This window comes from Lichenostomus cassidix, chromosome 5, assembly GCF_008360975.1.
Source record: "Lichenostomus cassidix isolate B80296 chromosome 5, HeHo_3.0, whole genome shotgun sequence".
NCBI lineage: Eukaryota > Metazoa > Chordata > Aves > Passeriformes > Meliphagidae > Lichenostomus > Lichenostomus cassidix.
In genome coordinates this window covers 1,178,743-1,203,741 of record NC_139486.1, presented here as the reverse complement: position 1 = coordinate 1,203,741, position 24,999 = coordinate 1,178,743, and the positions used below count along the sequence as shown (strand labels likewise).

The following is a 24,999-nucleotide window of genomic DNA, read 5'->3' as shown; positions in this document are numbered from 1 at the left end:
CCCAAATTCAACCAGAGCTGCTTCCCTGCATTCCCAACATTTTAATCCATCCCTGCATCCCAACTCCCTTGCCCTGAGCACACAGCTGACGTTTCCTCCTGCCCAGACTGTGTCCTCCAGCAGCCTGAGGGTCCTGCCTGGCAGCTCCTCATTAGCCACTCATCCCTAATCCACTAATTAGGACGTTTTCATACAGCAGGGCTGGGCTGAGGTGTCTGGAGCTGCTCAGGCAGAGCCGCACTCGGGGAACTGAGGAACAGCTCATCCCTGCTATTTTTGGAAAGCAGGAATCGTGCTTTAGGGGTGCTCAGATCAGTGACCTCGGCTGATAAATCCATGCCAGGCTGGCTTTGGGGTGGCTGGGCTGGATTTAATCCCTCCTGGATCTAAATTTAGCCAGGAAAGGCCAACTCCACCACGGATTGAACTCTGCTGCCCCAGGGAGGATCCTGCTTCCCTCAGCCCTGCTGGGTGCAATGCCCACGGAATGAATCCCTCCAGTGTGGGAGTGTGGAGCTTTTGTAGGCTCTGCGGAGTGTAACCAGCGAGGAAGTGCCTTGAATAGCCCAACTCCTCCTCCTCCTCCCTCCCTTCCTCCCGCTGGGATCCTCAATGCCACTTCTGTGCTGCAGGAGCCCACGGAGGCTTCAAAGAGCTGGGGAAGGGAGAGGGAAAAGGGGGAGAGAGATAAAGTCATCAAGGCTGAGGCCCCATGGCTGGGGAAACAGGGGGATTTGGGAAAAGTTGGAGGAGGGGAAAAAAAAGGGTGTTGGGAATGGAAAGGAGAGCAGGGGATGGGATGTGGATACCTGGAGTGGCTTGTGTGGGGATATAGGAACACTGAGCTCAGCTGAAAAACCTCGAGAAATGTCATTATTTATATTTATATTTATATTTATATTTATATTTATATTTATATTTATATTTATATTTATATTTATATTTATATTTATTTATGATTTCAGATTTTAAGGAAAGGTTTTTGGGTTTTTTTATTTTAAGGGTGCTGGCACTGCCCAGGGAATGGGCACAGCCTGAGGCTGCCAGGGATGCCCAGGGTGGATTGTTGGGGTGTCTGGGCAGGGCAGGAGCTGCACTGGAGGACCCTGTGGATCCTTCCAGCTCAGGATATTCCATAATTTTACAGTTCTCTGATAATTCAATCCTTTATTTCTCTCCCTCTCTGCTCCCCAAACCTCATAATTCTCCATTTTTGACAGGCTGCCCGGACAAAATGATCTCCCTCTTGCCTGAACTTTAAGCCTCTTTATTTCAGGGACAGGCTCAGGGGAGACTGAAAAATAGGATTTTTGCTTTTTAATCTCTGCCAGAAGCCGTGACTGCACCCAGACCCTGCTGGGAGGTCAAGGGACACAGAGCAGGGTGGCCATCAAGGGACACAGAGCAGGGTGGCCATCAAGGGACAGAGAGCAGGGTGGCCATCAAGGGACACAGAGCAGGGTGGCCATCAAGGGACACCTGCCCAGACCTTTTTGTCCTAGAACAGATCCTGATCTTTTTACCAGCTGGAAATTCCTCCTGCATGCCAGGAAAAACCCTAAATCCTGCCCATATCAGGAGGGGATGGAATCAGATCACCTCCCAGGTCCATTCCAACCCAAACCATTCCATGATGATCTTAAACCACTTGCGATGCTTAAAGCTGCTCTGGGAATATCTTACCTCGGGAATTTCATGTATTTAGTCAGGAAAAGGACATAAAATTGGAAGAATTGGGATTTGAGAAGGTTGCCTTTATTTCTTCTTGTCCTGGAAGTGTTGGAAATTTAAAGGTAGTGAAAAGGAAATGGGGGGGAAAAGAGGGAATAAGAAAAAAAAGGATGAGATAAATATGTTTTATTTGCCTAAAGACAAAATTTTGGAACTAGAACAGTTCTGGAACTTTAGAACAGTTTAGCTGGAGTATTTTCTCCTCTTTTCCACGTGGTGTGCGACTTCCACTGGGATGTCTCAGTAGCAACACAGGATGGACATAAAAAAGTAAATAAGGGAATTTTCAGTGCTTGTTCAGTTTTAGGATTTTTTTCCTTTGGTTTTTCCTTGGGTTTATCTGATTTTGAAGGGTAGTTTGGGTTTGTGGAAGGGTGATGATGAAAAGAAAGGATGTAATTTATTGTAACCCTGTTGCAGGGTGGGAAATAAAAAGTTTATTTTTGCCCTGTAAAATAAGGGGGGGAAAAATAGACAAGGAGGAATGGAGCGGAAGGAAGGGAGATTTAGTTTGGATTTGCAGAATCTCCCAGTCCCATTCTGGGATTCTCTGATTGTGATTTAATGCTGGGAATTCTAATCCACTCTTGTTTGAATTTTCTGGAGTAAATAGGTGCAGGAATTCTGCTCCCAGTCCTTTCTCTCAGCTCTGCCTGGCAAGGACCTGTGTGTTGTGTGTCTTGTTAGGAATATTGGCTTTGTGTTCCTGCAAGAAACCCTGGCTGTAAATGAAATGGATGCACACACAGCCGTGGATATAAAAATATAATTCAATTATGTTCCATTACTTCAGTTCTGCCTTTCAAATAATGCCCCAAACTGGAGGAAATAATGTCCTTTCATTTCTATTCATCACAGCTGAGAGACTTGTCAAGGACACGACTTGCTGCCTGCACTTTTGATATTGCTGTTAAATTATTGGGTTTCTTTTGCATTTCCAGTAATCCCTAAAGCCAATTGTGACATTTCCTCAATTCCATATATCCAGCCTAAATACATCCATTTGTCTCACTGTAATTATGACACGTTGGCAGTGGATTTTTTCCCTGCCTCCTCCAAGAATGACAGATGGGTTTTTCCTCCCAGTGCAATTCCAGCCTCAGCTCCTCATCCCAGGCAGCAGCAGAGATTCCACACTTTCGAATTCCCTGGATATGTTCATCAGATCCTTGAGTAAATCCCGGGATGGTTTGGGTGGGAATGGAATTTAGGGATTATCCCAGGACACCTTCCACTATCCCAAGTTGCTCCTGGTCTGGAATTTTTCAAGGATGGAGCAGCCACAGCTTCCCTGATCCAGAGTGCTTTGTCCAATTAAGTGTTAATGATGACTTAATGAGTGCTTGCTTTGTGCTCAGGCTGAGGAAGCCTCACCCCAGCCATTAATCAAGCCCAGGGTGTGTTTCCTGCTGGTTTATCACCCTGGCAGGACTGCTCCGTGTCGGAGCCATTAATTATTAATTTCCTAATCAATCTCCATCCATCTGCCAGCGGTGCCTGACTCGCCTTCCCCGCGATGCCAGCAGAAATGGATGTCATTCCCATTTAAAGCCCTCGGAGCAGCAGGGACAGCATTGTGACCCTCTGTGACTCCAAGAGCACTTTGTCACCAGCACTGCTGGCTTCCCAGGCGGGCTCCGAAATCCCGGGATGCGACATCACCTCTCCCACACGGAAGCCTCTGAATGGGAGCTCCTTTTCCAGGGCTGCAGCTGCGGCGTGAATGGGAGCTGGGCAGACTCCCGGCATCAGTAGGGCCTTGTTCTGCGAGAGGAGGAGCTCTGCCGCTCTCTTTGTGCCCTGCGTGACTCCCAAATGTGGGATTGGTGCTGGGAAAGCCAATGCCAAAGGGCAGGGGAGGTGCAGAGCACTGAGAGCATATAATCATTCTCGTGGTGTTTGGAAAGCTTGTTCTGTGCAGGTTTTGGGAATATTTCCCAGAGCTGGCTGTGGTTTGGTGATGATTTTTATTATTCCTAGCAGAGTTTGAGGAATGTTTCCACTGGGAATGTCGCCTGGCTGAGGCTTTGGTGGGGTGGAGGTTGAGCATGACTCCGAAATGTGGGATTGGCACTTGGAACTCCAATGCCAAAGGGCAGGGGAGGTACAGAGCCCTTAGAGCACGGAGTCATTCTCATGGTGCCCAAATGTGGTGTTTGGAAAGCTTGTTCTGTGCAAGTTTTGGCAATATTTCCCAGAGCTGGCTGGTTTTGGTGATGATTTTTATTATTCCTAGCAGAGTTTGAGGAATTGTTTCACTGGGAATGTCACCTGGCTGAGGCTCTGCTGGGGCAGAGGTTGAGCATGACTCCGAAATGTGGGATTGGCACTGGGAAAAGCCAATTCCAAAGGGCAGGGGAGGTGCAAAGCACTGAGAGCACGGAGTCGTTCTCTTGGTGTTTGGAAAGCTTGTTCCATGTGAATTTTGGGAATATTTCCCAGAGCTGGCTGTTGTTTGGTGATGGTTTTTATTATTCCTAGCAGAGTTTGAGGAATTGTTTCTCTGGGAATGTCGCCTGGCTGAAGCTCTGCTGGGGCGGAGGTTGAGCATGACTCCGAAATGTGGGATTGGTGCTTGGAAAAGACAATTCCAAAGGGCAGGGGAGGTGCAGAGCCCTTAGAGCACAGAGTTTTTCTCGTGGTGTTTGGAAAGCTTGTTCCATGTGAATTTTGGGAATATTTCCCAGAGCTGGCTGTTGTTTGGTGATGGTTTTTATTATTCCTAGCCGAGCTCAAGGAATGTTTGCACTGGGAATGTTGCCTGGCTGAGGCTCTGCTGGGGCAGAGGTTGTGGTTGGGAGAAGCTTTGCTGGCCAAACCTCTATGCCAGTGCTCCCCTGGTTAATCCTGAGGGCTGGAAGTCATCCAGGAGAGACCTCAGCCAGGGTTGAGCTTGGCTTTGGGGCTGATAGTACACCTGCATTTAGTCCTGACTCCGTTTGGCAGGGATGGTTTTGTTGCATTTGGAATTCTTGGAATTTTTTGGATTTGATGCATGAGACTCTCCTGTGTCTCCATCAGTTTTGGTACTGGGGGTTGTTCTGGTTCTGAGGATTAAATTCCCAGATTTGGACTGAACATTCCTTAATAAATCCCATTATTCTTCAACTCCCCATTGCAACCCTGGGATCAATCCAGGCTGGGGATAAAGGCATCCAGATCAGCTCTGGAAGAAGGATTTGGGAATGTTTCTGGGTGAGAACTGGACATGCCCAACTCAGAGCCCCCCGTGCCCTGGGTGATCCCACAGTTTGGGCAGCAGGAAAATGGGGATTCTGCCCTGTGCTGTGCTCAGGTGAGATCTCACCTGCAGAGCTGCTCCAGCCCTGGGATCCAACATCAGGAAGGACCTGGAGCTGCTGGAGAGAGTCCAGAGGAGGCTCCAGAGCTGTTCTGAGGGCTGGAGCTGCTCTGGAGCCAGGCTGGGAGAGCTGGGAATGTTCCCCTCGAGAAGGGAAGGATCCAGGGAGAGCTCAGAGCTCCTGCCAGGGCCTGAAGGAGCTCCAGGAGAGCTGCAGAGGGACTGGGGACAAGGGCTGGAGGGACAGGACACAGGGAATGGCTTCCCAGTGCCAGAGGGCAGGGAGAGATGGGAGATTGAGAATTAGGAATTCCTGGCTGGGATGGAATTCCCAGAGAAGCTGTGGCTGCCCCTGGATCCCTGGCAGTGTCCAAGGCCAGGTTGGACACTGGGCTTGGAGCAGCCTGGGACAGTGGGAGGTGTCCCTGCCATGGCTGGGGTGGCACTGGATGGGATTTAATGTCCCTTCCAAACCAAACCATTTCTGGATTCCCTGAGTCCCCAGCTGTCTCTCCCCATGGCAGAGAAATACCTAAGTAAAGGCTTGTTGTTGCTGGGAATATTGTGAATATTCCCTTCAGAAGAGGAGTTTGACACTTTATCTGCTCCACTGAGTTCTATTTGCTGAAACCTTCAACAACCTTCCTGAATTTCTCAATATTCTTTGGATTAAATCCAGCTTTCCGGGGTCAGGGCTGCGTGTGTCGCTGGATTTCAGTTTGGATTTTTGGGATAGGAGCTGAAAGCGAAACGTGTGCTGTAAATAAAGGGAAACTGCTGTATCCAAGCCATCATTTCCATGTACTTTCCGTTCGCAGTGCTGGGATGAAAGGGAGGTGTCACAGCCTTTTTATCCCATCCCACTTTGTTCCTGAAGGATGGCAAAGGTTTCCCTTTCATCTGCAGGATTAGGAGGCCTTTATGGAAAACAGCCCCACCAGGCTGGGCTGACGTTGGTGCTTTTATCTTCTGCTCCAGGTTTGGAAGGATTATCCATGGTTCCCTGTCTCGTGATTTGATGGGAAGTGAGAGCACAGAGCAGCTCCTTGCAGGAATTGTTCAGGAGAAAGATAATAAACTCAGGGAAAGGGAAGGGAGAGGGAAATAGGGGCCAACTGGGTGTTACCTCTGGTTTGGGAAGACCCCACAGCTCTGGAGCTCTGTTCTGATTGCACCTGGATCCCTGTTTTTGCCACCCTCTCCCAAAAAAAACCTCCTGAAACAGAAATCATGGCACACTTCCCAGCTGGAATCCCAAATCCATCAGCTGATGGAAGAAGATGAGCTCAGAGGATGTGAGCAGAGAGACCCTAACCCAGCTGGCAGAGCTGGCCTGTTTGAGATCTGGATTTTCAGCCATGAACCAAATTCCTTTGGTTTTTAATTACCTGAACCAGGAATTCATGCTGGGAAGGATTTGTTTGGACAGAACTCCACAGGGTGGGATTTTTGGGGTGTCTGGGCAAGGCAAGGAGCTGGACTGGATGATCCCTGTGGATCCCTTCCACTCAGGATATTCCATGATTTTGATATTCCCAGTTTTCCCTGTGCCAGGACAGGTACAAAGCAAGCTTTTCCTGATTTTTTGTTCCTCCATCCGAATGCAGACAAAGCAAATTCCTCCTGGGTGAAGCCCAAATAAGCAAACTCTGATTTTCCAGCTGACTCTTGCATTTGCCTCTAGTGCTTGGTTTGTGTTCCTTTAATATTGAAATAGGATTCCCATATAAAGCACAACACCCGGGAATATCTCCCTGTAATAACGAGGATGGGGATGTGATTTCTGAATGTAACGTTTTTATTGCCTTTCCCTTTTTATTACCACCTTTGCTGGCGTTCTTTGCCCAGAATGTCAATCCTTCACCTTTATGCTTAGATTTCTTTGGGATTGCTGCTTTTCCTGGCCTAGAAATGTATATTTATGCATTGGCTCATCGCTTATGCAGTTTAAAGGATGCCTTGGAGCAAAGCCTGGATCCAGCAAGGGTGGATCCCTCACCACAGGGGACACGGGATGGCACAGCTCAGAGTGGGATTTTATATTTATATATATTTATATTTATTTATATTTATATATATTTATATTTATATTTATATTTATATTTATATTTATATTTATATTTATATTTATATTTATACCTATATCCATATCTATCTATATCTATCTATCTATCTATATCATCTATATCTATATCATCTATATCTATATCTATCTATATTTGTATCTATATTTATATCTATATATTTATATTTATTTATGTTTATTTATATTCTCCAATGAACTGCCCTGCCCTGTCCTTTTTACTGAGCATTTGCTCCTCTTGTGTCATATGGAAATATTTCATGGAAAAGGAGAGGTAAAAAGAGAGAATTAAATTTAATTACTTCTTTCTGAGAGCAGCAGCAGCATCTTTCCATCAGCCTGTGCTGGCTGCCCTTGCTGCAGCTGGTCATAGGATATTTAATGGGAATTGTGGGAATTAGGTGTGAGCTGCAGGTTGTACATCCCAGAGAGGGGAAAACGCCTCTGTCCTGGATTGTTGAGTCTCTCCATGTGCGAAGGGATGTCCCAAGGGAGATGCTTCTCCTGGTACAAACTCCAGGGATTCATCCCAGCTTGCAGCCAAAATCCCAGGAGTTCATCAGGGAGGAGGTGGATGACGAGGGCTGGATCAGCTGTAAACCCATTTACTTTTACCTTGGAATATTATTCCAATCTTACCCTGGCAGGATGGCAACGTTCAAGGTTCGCTGTTTCATGTTCAACATTCCATGTTCGATGTTCAAAGCTCTGACTTGAGGAGAACAGGCTTCCCATGCCGAAGGAGTTCTTACTAATTCCTTTTCCCAGGGTTTCCAATCCCATTTCCTGGCACCTGTGCCACACATGACCCTTTCCTTCCCAAGCGTGGCTGCAGTGCTCTCCATCCATCAATCCATGCTCCCACCAATCCCTGAATGCCTCTGAATGCCCGGGGAATGTAGCTGCTTCAAGATCCCTGGAAGTGGCCAAGGCCAGGTTGGATGGGGCTTGGAAATTGTGGAATGGGATGGGCTTTAAGATCCCTTCCATCCCAACTGTTCCCTGATTCTGTGATTCCTGTTGTGTTTTGCAGCATCCCCTTCCATCAAGCTCCTCGTGGACGACCCCATCGTGGTGAACCCTGGAGAAGCCATCACCTTGGTGTGTGTGACCACCGGCGGGGAGCCGACGCCCAGCCTGACGTGGGTGAGGTCAGCGGGGGTGCTGCCCGACAAGACGGTCCTGAACGGGGGCACCCTGACCATTCCCGCCATCACCTCCGAGGATTCCGGCACCTACAGCTGCATCGCCAACAACAACGTCGGCAACCCCGCGAAAAAGTCCACCAACATCATCGTAAGAGGTGAGTTGAGCTGGAAAATCATTTACTTTTATCTTGGAATGTTATTCCAGTCCTAATCTGGCAGGATGGCGGCATTCAAGGTTCACTGTTCAACGTTCAACATTCGGTGTTCAACGTTCAACATTCAATGTTTGATGGTCAGGTTTCAATGTTCAAGGTTCAATGTTCGACGTTCAATTTTCAACATTCAGTGTTCAGTGTTCAATGGTCAATGTTCAGTGGCCAGAGTTCAATTTTCAATGGTCAGCATTCAAGGTTCAGTGGTCAACGTTCAGTGCTCAACATTGACAGTTCAATGTTCAGCATTCAACGTTCAGCATTCAATGGTCAGTGTTCAGCATTCAATGGTCTGTGTTCAGCATTCAACATGGCATTTGATATTTGGTTGAATTTGATCACCAAATATTAAATTGAAAGTTTAATGATCCATGTTCAATGTTCAATGGTCAGTGTTCAGCATTCAACATGGCATTTGATATTTGGTTGAATTTGATCACCAAATGTTAAATTGAAGGTTTAATAATCAATGTTCAACATTCAACGTTCAATGGTCAGTGTTCAGCACTCAACATGACATTTGATATTTGGTTGAATTTGATCACCAAATGTTAAATTGAAGGTTTAATAATCAATGTTCAACATTCAGTGTTCAAGGTTCAACATTCAACATTTAAGGTTCAATGTTAACGTTCAAAGTTCATCAATCAACGTTCAGTATTCAATGTTCGACATTCAACGTTCAACATTCAGCATTAGATGTTCAATGTTCAGCATTCAACAAGGTGGTGTCCTGTGTTTCCAAGTGGTTGTGCTTGGACTCAACCTTGGTGAATGTCTCATTCCGTGATTTCTGGTCATGTCTAATCAGTTATGGGATGAATTAACATTCGTTTCCAAGACTTCCAGAGTTCTTGTGTTGGGATCAAACCCCTGAGGTGGAACAAAGGTGGTTTGGTGCCTCTTTGTATTGGGGAGATGCAGCAGCATTTCCATCCAAAGTGGAGAGAAATTGGTTTGCTCAGCTTGGAGGAGACTGAGGGGAGACCTCATTGTGGTCTTCAACATCCTCCTGAGTGCAGCTGGGATTTCTGGTCCCTGTGGCAGGGACAGCACCCAGGGAATGGCTGGAGCTGTGCCAGGGAGGGTCAGGCTGTTCCCCAGAGGGTGCTGGCACTGCCCAGGGAATGGGCACAGCCTGAGGCTGCCAGGGATGCACAGGGTGGATTGTTGGGTGTCTGGGCAGGGACTGGGATGGGACTGGATGATCCTGTGGGACCTTCCAGCTCAGGGTATTCCACAATTCTGCAAAATGATCACCAAAGGCCTTGGGATGCATTCTGAGCTCCTGGAGGTGTCACTGCTTCCCTCACCCCTTCCTTCCTCTTCATCATCTGAAACTGTTACTGAATTAAACTGGAATTTGCCTCCTGGTGGGGCAGTATTAGATTGATCCCTGGGCTTTAGTTCCAGGAAACAGCAGGAAAAATATCTGTCTGAGGTGAAAATAAGAGGAGAGGGATTGCACAGCAATTGCTGCCAGGTGGAGGGAATCTCTTCCTGCTCGTTTATCCCCTTCTGGAAAATTCCAGGGACATGGGCAGCTGGTTGGGATACAGAGCTGGATTGGCTGATTGGCATCATTAGAGAGAATTCACCTCCCTGAACCAAAGAGTTTATCTGAACCTCATTTTCCACAATCTAATCTGGGAATGGCAGTGAAGCATCAACCCCAAGCTATGGGAACTTGAAATAACAACTTGTGATGGATCAGCCTCGGGAAAATCTGATGGATCAAGAGCCGGTGTGGGAATATTGAATGGGAGTCACAACCCCTGCTCACTTCTCACTGCCCAACAGCTCCTGCTCTGCAGCAAGATGAGGAATTAGGAGCTATTTCTGTCCTGGGGTCAGGGAGGGAGCAATGGATCAACCTGGGTCTGCAGCAGTGCATGAGGAGCCATGGATTTATTCAGAATATTGTGTTTGCATTTGAATTTCTGACATTTGGCTCCGGGGTTTTGTTGCCATTCCTTGGTTCAGGAACAATTGTTCGCTGGGATTTACGTGGCGATGAGGTTGGGAAGGGGAGGTGGGAGTGGGAAACAGCTTGGAAAAAGGAAAAGGAGAGGAAGAACTCGGTGTGAAAGGAAACTCCATGTTTTCATTGACCCAGCAGACAGCACCAGCGATTCCAGAGGAAAAACCAAGTCCCTAAACCCCTGCAGACACAAATTCCATGAGTCACAGCATAATAATAATCATAATAATATCCCCTCACATTTTTATTTATAGAAGGCGATGCCTGGGAGCTTCAAGATGTTGAACAAAGAATGATTAAAACACTCGAGGTGGTTTTTTTTTTCCCTTTTTTCTCTCTGTTAATGCAGAGAAGGGATCACAGCGAGAAGAACACATTCAATAAATGAAGCTCAGCTCCTTCCTAGCCCCAGCGCTATGATTTCCCCTTTATTATTTCTGTTAAATGGGAAAAACTCTCCTTTAGAAGAAAAAAAATCTTTATTCCCATCTTGGATTTATCTTTACTGAGAGATGCTGAGTTGAGGAGTGAAATATGAGAGAAAAGGAGGGTTTTGATTGACTTCTTATTTTCCAGCATTTTCCTTCCTTTCTCTCTCTCCTTTGCCTTGTTTTGTCATTGTGGATCAGGATTTTCACACAGCAGCTGAGGAGAGAAGAGAATTCGCTGGAAATAGAAACTTCTAAGCCAGGCAGGAGAAGCATTTGGCAAATGGAGTTCACATCTTCTGTCAGGTGCACCCTGAATCCCAGGATTAGACAATAATCCCTGAATCTGACCCAGAAAGGATGTTCAGTTGCCTCAAAGCATCAGCAGGGGTCTGATGAATCTTTTTCCCTTTTAATTTCTCTAAATTCCTGTGTCTTTATCTGAGTGTGCTGGACGTGTTTCGTTCCATGAATGAAGCATCTCCATGATTTCTTTCCAAATGTTTTCTCTTTTTTGTGGCTGCTGACCACCCACACCTGACTTCGAAGGGGAGAGGGACTGGGGACAAGGGCTGGAGGGACAGGACACAGGGAATGGCTTCAAAATGAGAGAGGGAAGGGTTAGATGGGATATTGGGAATTGGGAATTGCTGGCTGGGCTGGAATTCCCAGAGAAGCTGTGGCTGCCCCTGGATCCCTGGCAGTGTCCAAGGCCAGGTTGGACATTGGGCTTGGAGCAACCTGGGACAGTGGGAGGTGTCCCTGCCATGGCTGGTGTGGCACTGGGTGGGATTTGAGGTCCTTTCCAACCCAAACCATTCCAAGATTCTCTGATTCCAAGGTGGTTCCTCCATCCAGTAAAAGAGAAAAATGCTGGATGACATCCTTGAAGGATAGCTGCCCATCAGATTGGGACACAGGGAGAGCCACAAAAATGTTTCCAGGGCTTCAAGTTGGGAGCATTGAAGGAATTGGGAAGGATGTCAGCGTGCATGGAAATCATGGAATCACGGAATTGTTGGGGTTGGAAAAATCCTCCGAGATCATCATGTTCAACCATTGCCAGCACTGCCAAGGCCACCACTGCCCCTTGTCCCCAAGTGCCACATCCACATGGCTTTGAAATTCCTCCAGGAATGGAGACTCCATCACATCCCTGTTCCATGGATTCCCTCCTGAGCCACTTCTCCTATTCCCATCTTTATCCCAATCCTTCCTTCTTTTCCATTGGAACAACGGCACATTCTCAGTTCTGCTTGACTCTGCCTGTGTGATTTTCACCTTCTGGGAAGTGGGAACATCATCCTTGGAGTTAATTTTTTCCAAGGGGTTGGGATTCCCTGTCAGTTGAAATAGAAAGTAATGATCTGCTCTCCACAGCAGCACAAAAGCTTTTCCCGAACAAAAAGCACTCTGGGGAAATCCAATTTAAGGCCAGGATTGCTGGAAGTACCTCTGGATTATGGTTTTAAAAACTGTGTGAATGGTAGGAGTGGCTGCTAAAAGAAATTAAGGAATAAAAATAGAAGGAAGAAACTCGGATTGGGAAATAAATGAACTTTTGTTGCCTTTTTAATAGATTTTTAAATAAATAAAACTCCTAGGATATTGTTCTGGCACACCTGCTTCCCCTTCTGCTTTCCTGCTCTTAATCCCAGAGTTTTTTTTAGGAATTTCCCATGGGGGTTTAGAGGAGAAAAGGATAAAATTCAGGCTGGTTGGACATCACCACCTCTGGACTCAATGATCTCCCTAAGGGCTTTTCCAACCTTAATAATTCTGATTTTCCATCTTATTTCTTGGCTGGAGAAATCCAAAGGCTTTGGCAAAAATCCACAGAGATCTTCTCCATGGAGAAATGCCCTCTGTGGTGGGATTTTAAAAGGTTTTAATCCACCAAACCTGATCTCACAGCACATCCAGAGTGTTCCTACAGCCTTAAGTTCCCTCTTAGTGATCTCCCTAAAAGTTTGCAGCTCTGGGAATGAATGTGGGAAAAAGTGGAGCTCTGGAGTTGAAGAAGTCCATTTATTTTTATTATCTGCCAGAGCAGGCTCAGCGCTGGGAGGTCTCCCCAGGCTCGTGGGATCAGGAGGTCTCCCCAGGATCATGGAGGAGCTCATAAAAGGCTTTCCTATAAGAATGGAGATGGTTTATTGAGCCTTCTGCCCTTTCATTTGGATTTTCCATAATTTTTGCGATTGGGAATTTGATTTTTAAAGGAGTTTGCTGCTCTGGAGGACATCATGGAGAGCCTGTTGGGCACCATGTGTCTGGAAGGATTTAGAAGGGATTTGAGGAGTTGGGATTCATTTGATCCCTTAATTTTCTGCCCTTGGAAGTGCCAAACCAGGGAGGTTTGGATTCCCCATCCCTGAGATGTCCAAGGAATTCCTGGCTGTGGCACTCAGAGCTCTGGGCTGGGGACAAGGTGGACATCAAGGACAGCTTGGACTCGATGGCATTGGAGTTCTTTTCCAAGAATTCTGGATTCCATCTGGGGAAGGATCAAGGCTATTCTTATTCTTGACAAAAAGTTATTAATTCCTAAAGCTGATAATTTATTTTGGCAGGGTTTGGTGCTGTACTTTGATATTGTTTTAGATCCTGGCTGACAGCACATGATAAGATCTGGGAAGTTTTAATGACATTTTCTTTTTGGCAGAGGAAAAAGTGAGTTTTTCCAAGTTCTTCTCCTCTTGAAGGGAGAGGAAACCAAGAGGAGAAGGATGAGTTCACAGTGGTTTGCTCTGATGTCACCAAGGTGCTTTGACACCCTTGAAATGCATTTTGAGATACTTTTCCTGGTGCATCCAGCAGCTGGGACTGAGAATTTTAGGTCTCTGCCCAGTCTGATAAATAATTTTGGGATGTTTTATAGGATCCTGATGATTTTTGAGGCATTGAAGTGAAGGAGGAAAAAGTGTTGAAGGGAAATGCATCCCATTTTGGAACAAATCCAGGTTCTAACAAAATCCTGAACTCCAATAAAGCTCCTGAAAGCTGGAATATGGATAATCCAGTGTGGAAACCTTGGGAACAGGGAACAGAAAAGTTCTCTGGGGTTGGGAGAATGGCTGAGTTTCATGCTTAGAGAAAAAAGGGAAGATTTCCAAGATTTCCAATGTATCACTTTGGGGCAGGAAAACTCAGCAAGGCTTTTTGGTTTTTAATTTTTTTTTTTTTTGGACAGCTTTGGCACGAGAATTAAACTTTGTAAAGGGCCTTGGAAAAGACCCAGCTGTGACATTCCAAGGATTTCTAATTTGTTTGGCAAGTGCACAGCCCCCTGGGGGTTGTGGCAGCTTCTCTGAAGGGTTTAATTTATATCCCAGTTCTTGCCTGGCTTGGGATGAGATTCCTGAATTCCCATTTTCCTGTGGGATGGGACAGCCCTGAGTTCCTGCTCTGGCCATACATCCATGTCTTGGCAAGCTGGGATTTTGGAGAATAGGAAATATTTTGGGGTTTTTCCCCTTTTTCTTCTATTTGGGATTTTAAAAACTAGAAAATTCCAGCTGCCGAGTTGTCGCTGTTTCTTCTTGGTCAAATTCCTGCAGTTTTTGGAATTTCACCCTCAAATATCCACCACGATGTGTTGGGATCTCATCCATGCTCCATCATCTGTATCTCCTTAAAATCAGGGAGGAATCAGCATTCCATGAGGAAAAAGAGCAATTTTTCCTCAATTTCTGCCTCCAAATTTCCAGCAATTTCTGTCTCCAAACCCAGTGACACCACTGGGACAACTCCTGGTTTTCCCAAGCTGGGAGCTGAGGTGGGAGATTGTGAAATTTCCATCCCTGGAGGTCTTCAAGCCTTGGGAAACGTGGTGGGAGCTGGAGGTTGGAGAAGGAACCTCCTGAGGTCAATCCCACCTGGATATTTCTTTGGACTTGTTGAGAATCATGGAATGGTTTGTGTTGGGGTTTTAATGGGATCTTGAAGGGATTTTAAAGAGATCTGGAAGGAATCTTGAAGGGATCTTGAAGGGATGTTAAAGGGATGTTAAAGGGATGTTAAAGGGATCTTAAAGAGATCTTGAAGGGATCTTAAAGAGATTTTAAAGAGATCTCAAAGGGATCTTGAAGGGATGTTAAAGGAATTTTAAAGGGATCTTGAAGAGATCTTAAAGTGATTTTAAATAGATCTTGAAGGGATATTATAGGGATCTTGAAGGGATGTTAAAGGGTTCGTGAAAGGAGCTTGAAAGGATATTAGAGGGATTTTAAAGAGATCTTGAAAGGAGCTTGAAGGGATGTTGAGGGGATGTTAAAAGGATCTTGAAGGGATCTTGAACAGATCTTGAAGGGATGTTAAAGGGATCTTAAAGGAATCTTGAAGAGGTCTTGAAGGGATGTTAACGGGATTTTAAAGGGATCTTGAAGAGATCTTAAAGGGATTTTAAATGGATCTTGAAGGGATATTAAAGGGATCTTGAAGGGATTTTAAAGGGATCATGAAAGGAGCTTGAAGGGATATTAAAGGGATATTAAAGAGATCTTGAAAGGAGCTTGAAGGGATCTTAAAGGGATTTTAAAGAGATCTTGAAGGAATCTTAAAGGGATTTTAAAGGGATCTTAAAGGAATCTTGAAGGAATCTTGAAGGGATCTTGAAGGGATGTTGAATGGATATTTAAGGGATTTTAAAGGGATCTTGAAGGAATCTCTAAGAGGTCTTGAAGGGATCTTGAAGGGATGTTAAAGAGATCTTGAAAGGATCTTAAAGGGATATTAAAGGGATCCTAAAGCCCAGCTATTCCCACCCCCCAATCTTTGCTCTCCCAATGCTGCCGATTTCCATGGAATCTTCCCTTCCAAAAGCAGTTCAAAGAGGAACCACGCTGTGTTCCTCCCCCTTTGATCTCTCCTTCATCTCCTGAATGGATCAGATTTGGGGCGAGTTGTAAACTGAAATGTTCCCTCATTCCAAAGAGTCCAAACCTCCCCTTCCTTCCAAAGAGGAGCGCTGAAGAAATTGGGAGTTAATTAAGCCAAACACATGGAAAAACAGGCACCTGCCACACGGAATGAGAAATCCTTTCCACTTTTCAAAATTAGCAGCGTTTTCTAAAAGCAGAGACAAAAAAAAAAAAAAACCCTGAAGTCTCTCCGTGGGATTTGCATTTAAATTGGAAGTGGGAATGCATCCGGCCTTGGAAATGCCAAATAATGAGTTGATATTAAAAAGTTTGGAGATGCTTTAGGAGGAGAAGACGGTTTGACATCTTAATTGTTCGGAGAGCTGCTGGAAGTTTGGGATTTTTAAAAAAAACCCTCGCAGCTCAAGCCGTGTTGACAGGAGCAAAATGAGCTGCTGGTGAAATGCTGGCAACTTGGGGCTTTTTATAGCAGGAATTTGCTTCGAGCCTGCCTTGGGATGAGGAGGGAACGTTCGGGAAGCAGCGTTTGCTCGGTTATGTCAGAGAGACCTTTCCTCATGGATCGGGAGGAGTTGGAACAGGCTCTGCTCAGGGATGGGATGGAGGCAAATTCCCTGGAGTTGTGACCAAAAGGAGTGGGTGGGGCAGTTGAGGGGTTGGTTTTGGTGGTGATGGTTGGTGGTTGGACTTGGTGATCTCAGAGGACTTTTTCCAGCCTGAACAATTCCGTGATTCTAAATGCCCAATTTGAGGAATTTGAATTTTTGGAGTGATTCATGTTAGGGTGTCCTCCCTAAAAATTCAGACTATTTATTTCATGACTATTTTTTTAATGGTTTTAAAATTATTTTACATTTCCTGCCAACTCAGACTGGTCCTTATGACCAGAACTGCATCCAGGGCTTCTCAGGACAAGGAAGGTGTGGATGTGTTGCAACAGATCTGGAGGATGGAGATTCTCCCAGGGCTGGAGCTGCTCTGGAGCTGGGAGAGCTGGGAATGTTCCCCTGGAGAAGGGAAGGATCCAGGGAGAGCTCAGAGCTCCTGCCAGGGCCTGAAGGAGCTCCAGGAGAGCTGCAGAGGGACTGGGGACAAGGGCTGGAGGGACAGGACACAGGGAATGGCTTCCCACTGCCAGAGGGCAGGGATGGATGGGAGATTGGGAATTGGGAATTCCTGGCTGGGATGGAATTCCCAGAGAAGCTGTGGTGCCCCTGGATCCCTGGCAGTGTCCAAGGCCAGGCTGGACATTGGGGTTGGAGCAGCCTGGGACAGTGGAAGGTGTCCCTGCCATGGCTGGGGTGGCACTGGGTGGGATTTGATGTCCCTTCCATCCCAAACCATTCCAGGATTCTGTTCTTCCCTTTCACTCTGCAGAACTGCTATCCACAAACTCTGTTATTTGGGATGCATTTTTCCTCTTCTATTTATAATTAAGTTTTACAATTAAACCAGAAATCTGTAATTTTCCCTCTGTTATTTTCCTCTCCAATATTTTCCTGCTCCATGGCAGCAAGTGAGAATTTTTGGCAATAACAAATCCGAGTTTTCGCTGCTCTTTATCCACAAACCAGTGTCAAAATGTATTTTCATCGAGCAGAATGACGTTCAATGTCCACACTGGGATAATCAGCAGGGAGAAAGATCTTTTGGACAGTTGTTAAATTGTATCTCCTCGGATAATGGAGTTTAAGGAGAGATCCTGGAGAATGTTGGAGACAGAGCCAGCTTGGTAGCCCAGAGCCAAAATAAACAAAGATTTGGTGTTTCTTCGCAGCTCAGAATCAGAACTTTGATTTTGCTTCTCTTGATTTGATAGCAGTGGGCAACTTGCTGCTGAAATATCAGAGAAGGATTTCCATGGGTTTTTCTTCACCATACATAAGCCATGAAACTTATATAAATACAAGTAAAGAAATAATGCAAATAAATTAAGTAATAAGTTGGCACAGGTTGAACACAACCAGAACCATCAGCCACCACAAATCCAGGCATTCCTGGCGTCCTGGATCCACTTGGGAAGCAGCTAGGGATTCATAATTCTCATGTCAGAGCCTGCAAATGGTGCAGAACTTCATGTATTTCGTGGTGGTGTTTGAGCCTTTGGAGATGTGATTTGAAAAAGGAACATTCCGGAGCGTTACAGCAAAATTTGTGGTTGAGGGGGTGGCAAGAAACAACTGAACCTGATGAATGCAAATAGGCCTTGCCTGAGATCCTGAAACACTTTGAAAATGGAATTAATGAGGGAGGGCAGGGACTGTCTGTGAGGAGTCTGAGGACAAAAGTTGTTTCATCTCGGGTTGTTTGATCACATCCTCGTTCTTTGGGGCCTCTTTGGAGCCAGGCTGGCACTTTGCTGAGTCTCAAAGAGCAGCTCTGGGTTTATTTGTGCATTTGCTGCTGTTTTGTAGCTCTGTGTGGTGGTGATGCTCCCAAATCCCTGCTGGGAAGGGTCTGCAGCAGCATCTCCCACATTTTGCTGGGTGATCAGAGAGTCCTGGAATGGTTTGGGTGGGAAGTGACTTTAAAGATCATTTAATTCCACCCCAGCCATGGCAGGAACACCTCCCACTGTCCCAGGCTGCTCCAACCCCAATGTCCAGCCTGGCCTTGGACACTGCCAGGGATCCAGGGGCACCACAGCTTCTCTGGGAATTCCATCCCAGCCAGGAATTCCCAATTCCCAATCTCCCATCTAAATCTCTCCTCTTTTAGTTTCAAACCATTCCCTCTGTCCTGTCAGTCTCTGCCTGTGTAGAAATCCCTTAACCTTTAATTTCTGTTTTATTCCTCTGTCTTACCCCATGGAAACCTTTCAATGATTCCTAAAATGATAACAGAGATGAACTCCATGGCATGGCTCAGTTTGCATGGCATTTTGGAATTCCGTCTGGATTGAAGTCGTGAAAAGTTCTTACATAAATATAAGTAAATGAATAATGTAAATTTCCCTCCTGGAAATTTCCTCCTGGAAATGGAGGTTCAGGAACTTAAAGATGAGGATAATCCAAGCTGTTGCTTTATGGGGATTGCTGGATGGAGAAAATGATACAAAAATTTGTTTTCCTTTGCCAGGCTCAGCTCAGGTGTTCCCAAAGTGGTGGAAATGAGGAAAGTCTGAAGGGATTTTGGAGTCCTCATAATCCCAGAATAGGTTAGGTTGGAAAGGACCTTAAAGAAAATGGAGTTCCAACCCTCTTCTGCCTGAAAAAACCAGCTTTGTCCCAAATTTGGAGGTTCTGCCCTTTTTTCTTACCTCGGAGTTGTTACTTTCCCACTCACCCTAACTAAGGAAAGTTACCCTGACTTCCCTGCCACACTTTGTTCAGCACTAGGAAGGAGAAAGTGCTGAAAATCCAGAAATAAAAATAGTTTATTGAGGTTATGAGCAACTAATTTGGGCTGAAACGTCGCTCTGGTCGTGCCCATCGAGTTCTTTTTTTGATTTCCCCTGCCTGAAAAGGATCTGCATCAAATATCTACGTTTTTTGTGTGTGTAAGCATTGTTTGCGCTGTTATTTCCCAACAAAAACAGCTCAGGGTTGAATTCTCTGGCAGTTTCCAACTGGTTCATCCTCGTGACTCCAAGCTGGTTTCAGTGCTGATTCCCGGGAATTGGATGAGGTTTTCCCAAGGGAAGGAGAGATGCTCAGTGGAGGGAAGTGCAAAAAATTCCGTCTTGATTAAAGCCGTGAAAAGTTCTTATATAAATATGAGTCAATGAATTATGTAAATAAGTTTAGTAATAAATTAATAAAAGCAAGAATTTGGATATTTTAATATCTGTTTGGAACTGAGGAGCAGCATCCAAAATGATGCTTTTCCTGCAAAAATACCAAATTTTCCATTCTCTCCTGAAAAATGTTGCCTTCCTTGATGGCAGAAGTCTCTCCCACCCAGTGGGACTGGGAGTAAATACTTTGATTTTAGGCTTTTTTTGCAACTTTGAAAAGACAACCTGATTATTAAATAAATAAATAATTGGGAATTTTTCCCAAGGTGTGGAAGTGTTAATTCATTGCCAGGCTGTGGAAGTTCTCATCCAGATGGAATTTGCAAGTCCCAAAGAGTTGTTTTGTCCTAGGAGCTACCGAGTTAACAAAATTGAGTCTGAATTAAGGAAATTGAGTCAGAATGAACATTTTCAACATTCGTGGAAGGAGCAGACTGAGGTTTTTTTAGTGTGTCCAAAGTATGGGATCTACAGAGCCTAAAGGAGCTCCAGGAGAGCTGGAGAGGGACTGGGGACAAGGGCTGGAGGGACAGGACACAGGGAATGGCTTCACAGGGATAGAAGGGATATTGGGAATTGGGAATTGCTGGCTGGGATGGAATTCCCAGAGAAGCTGTGGCTGCCCCTGGATCCCTGGCAGTGTCCAAGGCCAGGCTGGACATTGGGGTTGGAGCAGCCTGGGACAGTGGGAGGTGTCCCTGCCATGGCTGGGGTGGCACTGGGTGGGATTGATGGTTCTTCCAACCAAAACCATCCTGGAATTCTGTGGAATGGATCCTTTCCTGAAATGCTCCACCTGTGAGAGACCTTTGCATAGATGGGGCACAGAGGGATCTCCAGCAAAGCCAAATCTATACTTTACCGTAACAAACCCTTCTTTTTTTGGCTTTCAGCCTTAAAAAAAGGACGCTTCTGGATCACCCCCGACCCTTACCACAAGGACGACAACATCCAGATCGGGCGGGAGGTGAAGATCTCGTGCCAGGTGGAAGCAATCCCCTCGGAGGAGCTGACCTTCAGCTGGTTCAAGAACGGGAGGCCCCTGCGGAGCTCGGAGCGCATGGTGATCACCCAGACCGACCCCGACGTGTCCCCTGGCACCACCAACCTGGACATCATCGACCTGAAGTTCACCGATTTCGGGACTTACACGTGCGTGGCGTCGCTGAAGGGCGGGGGAATCTCGGATATCAGCATCGATGTCAACATCTCCAGCAGCACAGGTGAGCAGGAGGTCCTTGGGGTTGGGGTTTGGCTGGATGGAGCCAGTCTGGGGTTTTCCTTTCCTCATGGAAAATATGCTGGGAATTTCCCGCTGGGAGGATTTTCATGGCTGGATGGGGTTTGGAGCAGCCTGGGATGCTGAGAGGTGTCCCTGCCAATGGAAGGGGCTGGAATAGGATGGGTTTTGAGATCTCTTCCAACCCAGCCCAGCCTCTGATTCTTGATCAGGGCTGAATTGCTTTGATTAAACCACAGAAACATCAGGAAGTTCCCTGTTGGATCATTTTTGGCCATGGAGCTCTTCCAGGGACTGGAGTCCCTCTGACCCTCTGGAGCCAGGCTGGGAGAGCTGGGAATGTTCCCCTGGAGAAGGGAAGGATCCAGAGAGAGCTCAGAGCTCCTGCCAGGGCCTGAAGGAGCTCCAGGAGAGCTGGAGAGGGACTGGGGACAAGGGCTGGAGGGACAGGACACAGGGAATGGCTTCCCAGGGTTAGATGGGAGATTGGGAATTGGGAATTGCTGGCTGGGATGGAATTCCCAGAGAAGCTGTGGCTGCCCCTGGATCCCTGGCAGTGTCCAAGGCCAGGTTGGACATTGGGGTTTGGAGCAGCCTGGGACAGTGGAAGGTGTCCCTGCCATGGCTGGGGTGGAATTAAATGATCTTTAAAGTCCTTTCCACCCACACCAGTCCATGATTCCATGATTTTACTATCAGGAAAAGAATTGGGAGAATTCTCATAGGGGAAGAGCCAAGTTTGGGATGATGAATGATGGTTCCATTCAAACTTTGTCACCTTCCATCCAGCTGGAGCAGCAGTGCTCTCTGTGCACTCATGCATCCCATAACCACTGAATTCCCAGTACTTCCTGGGGAATCCTTGGAAAACTGATGGGATTTCCTGGAAACATCCCTTAGTTGCCCATTCCCATCAGCTCACCACAATCTATGAATGAATTGTGGAATTCTGTCACCCCTTAAATTTCCTCTCCTGGAACACTCCAGAAAATCAGCAAAAGGGGAAGAAAACATGGAGTTTGGGCTCAGCCTATTTTAGCATCTCCCAAGGAATTCTGCTCTTGGAATGACTCCATCACCCAGCCAAGTGGAAGCTGAAATAGTTGCAGCGCTTTGAAGGTCATTACTGATTCATCAAGATTCATTACTGCTCTGCTAATTAGCAACAGAAGGCCCAGGCACAAACACATTTCCCAAATGCCACGACTTGCAGGGATTTATTAACATCCTTCATTAACATGGGGGGGAATTTCCTCTTCCTGGTGTTTATGGGGCTCCTCCTGGAGTCACTGAGAGGGGTTGTGTCAAATCCTAGGCAATGAGGAAATCCATGAAATCCCAGGTTGGCAAGGGAAATGTGGTTTTTGACACACTTGGCATTGCCCTTGTTGAGCAGGAATATTTTTTTTCCCTTGACATTTTGAGCGGGAAAAGCACAGATTTGTGTCCTGAGTATCTTACATAAATGGACCTGAAGTAATCCCCTGGCTGCTCCCCCCATAGCTCCATAAAATAGGTCAGGGAAGAGTGGGAATCAAGAGTCCAATGTGGAATATCTGCCCTAGAAAATTCCTGTCAGCCATAAAACCCACCCTGGGCAAACGGCACTGAGAGCCAGGCTGGGCTTTTCTGGGATCATGTCACGGAAACCTGGAGGCAGAAGATGCTAAAAAAGCAACAAGATGTTTAAAAGGCAACAGAAACCTCGTTAAAGTGAGTTCATGATAAGGAAAAAAAAGAGGTGGATCAGGACTGTGTCAGTCTAAGGGACTTTTTTTTTCTCTGCTTTAAATATTGGATTGGGAGCAGGAAGAATAAACTTTGGGATTGGAATGGTTTGCTCTGTTCAGGACAGGTTTTTCCACTGTCTCTATCCCAAAAAATCCGGGATTTGTCCCTTCTGGCTCATTTCCTTTCCACCTTCCCCTGGAGTAAATATTGTGCAGGGAAGAAAATTGTTATTTCAGAGAATATTTTCCTTTATTTTCTGATTTCACTGCCCTGAATTGCCACAGGAAGGGCTGGAGGAGGTGCTGATCCCTCTTTTCCTGAGGGAGCTCTTCCAGCGGCTCATTCCCACCTGGAAAATCCACCAAACAAATTCCTCCCCCCAGGATGAGCCTGAAGATGTGCTGAGCCTGTGCCACCTGAGGATGGGAAAATCCTGGAGCAGGATGTGGATTTTGGATGAGCACAGGGCAGCCTGGAGACCTCCAGATCTCCTGAAATCATGGAATTATGGAGCTGTTTGGGTTTGAAAAGGCCTCAAGCCCATCCTACCCACCTTCCACTATCCCAGGGTGCTCCAAACTCTTCTAGAACTTTTACAATTTATCTTCCAGGGATAAATTTGCCTTTCCATAAAGTCTGCTGCATCCAGGCACAGAAATCCTCGGAGAACTCCTCCAGTGAGGCTGTGCATCCTCCCCGCGGTCGGAAAAGGGCTTCCCTGTCAAGCTAATCAGCTCTGCATTAAATAATGAATTAATTACAGCTCTAGGCTGCTGCTGCAGGACCTGCAGCCTTGATCTGGTGCTGCCACAGGAGTCCTCTGGTCATCCTGGTGCTGCTTTGATGAGACATAAAAGGGACCTTGATTCCAGCTCCGAATGTTTATCGGAATCACAGCCGCCGCCTCGTTGCATAACGAGGATGGGAGCTTTGGGAGGTAATTAGTGGGCTAATTAAGATATTTGTAGACCTTGAGCACCGTCCGGAGTGATGGTTCACAGGCAGCCCCAGAAAACAGAGAGATTTTGGTTGTGGCAGCAAATGGATGGGATTGGGGAGCCATTGTCCTTGGAGTTTATCTGGGGAAGGAGCAGGGAGAAGAAACAGAGAAATGCTGGATTTTGTTTAAAGCTTTGCCTTTTGCAGTTCTGTTTTTGTGCTTAATGTGCAGAGGTTTTTCCTGGTAATTCCATCCTTGGGATTTCCTTCCTTCCAGGCCTTGTCCTGCTCTGCAGCCCATTCCCTTGGGAAATTCTGATTTTTCTGGGATGAATCCACCCTCCATGGATTGATTCCAGCAGGATTTCTGGGAGCAGACGCTCTCTGTGTGGCAGAGTCACTTTATTCTTCTCCAGAGGGCTGTGGACTCCTCATCCCATGGTTCTCCTCATCCATGGATGCTCCTCAGCATGGCTCCTGAGGAGAGCTGGAATTAATTTGCCTCATGTGCTGCTGGCTCTGCAAATTTTGGGTTTGGAATGTTCTGGGTTTGGAACGTCCTGGGTTTGGAACGTCCTGGGTTTGGGATATTCTGGTTTTGGAGTGTTCTGGTTTTGGAATGTTCTGTGTTTGGAATGTTCTGGTTTTGGGATATTCTGTGTTTGGGATGTTCTGTGTTTGGGATATTCTGTGTTTGGGATGTTCTGGGTTTGGAATGTTCTGGGTTTGGAATGTTCTGGGTTTGGAATGTTCTGGGTTTGGGATATTCTGGTTTTGGAATATTCTGTGTTTGGAATGTTCTGGGTTTGGAACATTCTGAGTTTGGAACGTTCTGGGTTTGGGATATTCTGGGTTTGGAATGTTCTGAGTTTGGAATATTCCTCCTCCCTCTGGCTGCAGAGCAGGGTGGTGTTTAAGGGTTTAGTGTTGTGTTCCAAGTGCTGATCCTGGAATTCTTTCCCTGCCTGAGCAGGTCTTTTGTCCAAGGCTCTGTCATCATTTAAGAGTGAGAGGAAATGGCTTCAGAGGTAGTTTAAATTGGATATTAGGGAAAATTCCTGCTCAGAAAGGGTGGAAAAGGTTGTCCAGGGGAGTCTCCGTCCCTGGAAGTGTTAAAAGGATGTGTGGATGTGGCACTTGGGGCCTTGGATTAGTGTGACCATGGTGGTGCTGGTTGATGGTTGGACTTGATGATCTTGGAGGGTTTTTCCAACTTATTCTGTGATTCCATAAAACCCATGGTGGATATTGTGTCCTCATGTGGAGCTAGGAGTGGTTTGTGCCCCAAAAACATGGACTTTGCCCTTTGGAACTGGGACTGGTGCTCCTTGCCTGGGGGATGCAGGAGCTGGAAGTGAAATCCAGCCAGGAATTCCTGACAGGTTGCTCCATTTCCCTTCCACACCAGAGCCCTGATGGACTCTCTTCCATGGGGAGGAAAAGCCATGGAAAAGGTAAAGGGAATTCCCTGGAGTTTCCTTTCTCTTGGCTTCAGCTGCTTTTCCAATGGTTTGGCTGGAGGAGCAAATCTCCCCCTGGCTCTTCCCTCCAATCCCAACACAAACTCCTCGATGTTCCCAAACATT

The 24,999-nt window shown here is 46.3% G+C and overlaps 1 protein-coding gene across 1 annotated transcript in view; it reads left to right on the top strand.

Moving 5' to 3' along the window:
- The window catches only part of MDGA2 (MAM domain containing glycosylphosphatidylinositol anchor 2), a 222,688-nt gene that overhangs the window by 130,506 nt on the left and 67,183 nt on the right, over positions 1 to 24,999 (top strand). Inside the window, exons 6-7 of the mRNA XM_085060885.1 lie at positions 8,149 to 8,418; positions 20,397 to 20,726. Of these exons, the coding sequence (XP_084917011.1) occupies positions 8,149 to 8,418; positions 20,397 to 20,726 (600 nt within the window). The remainder of the gene's footprint in view (positions 1 to 8,148; positions 8,419 to 20,396; positions 20,727 to 24,999) is intronic.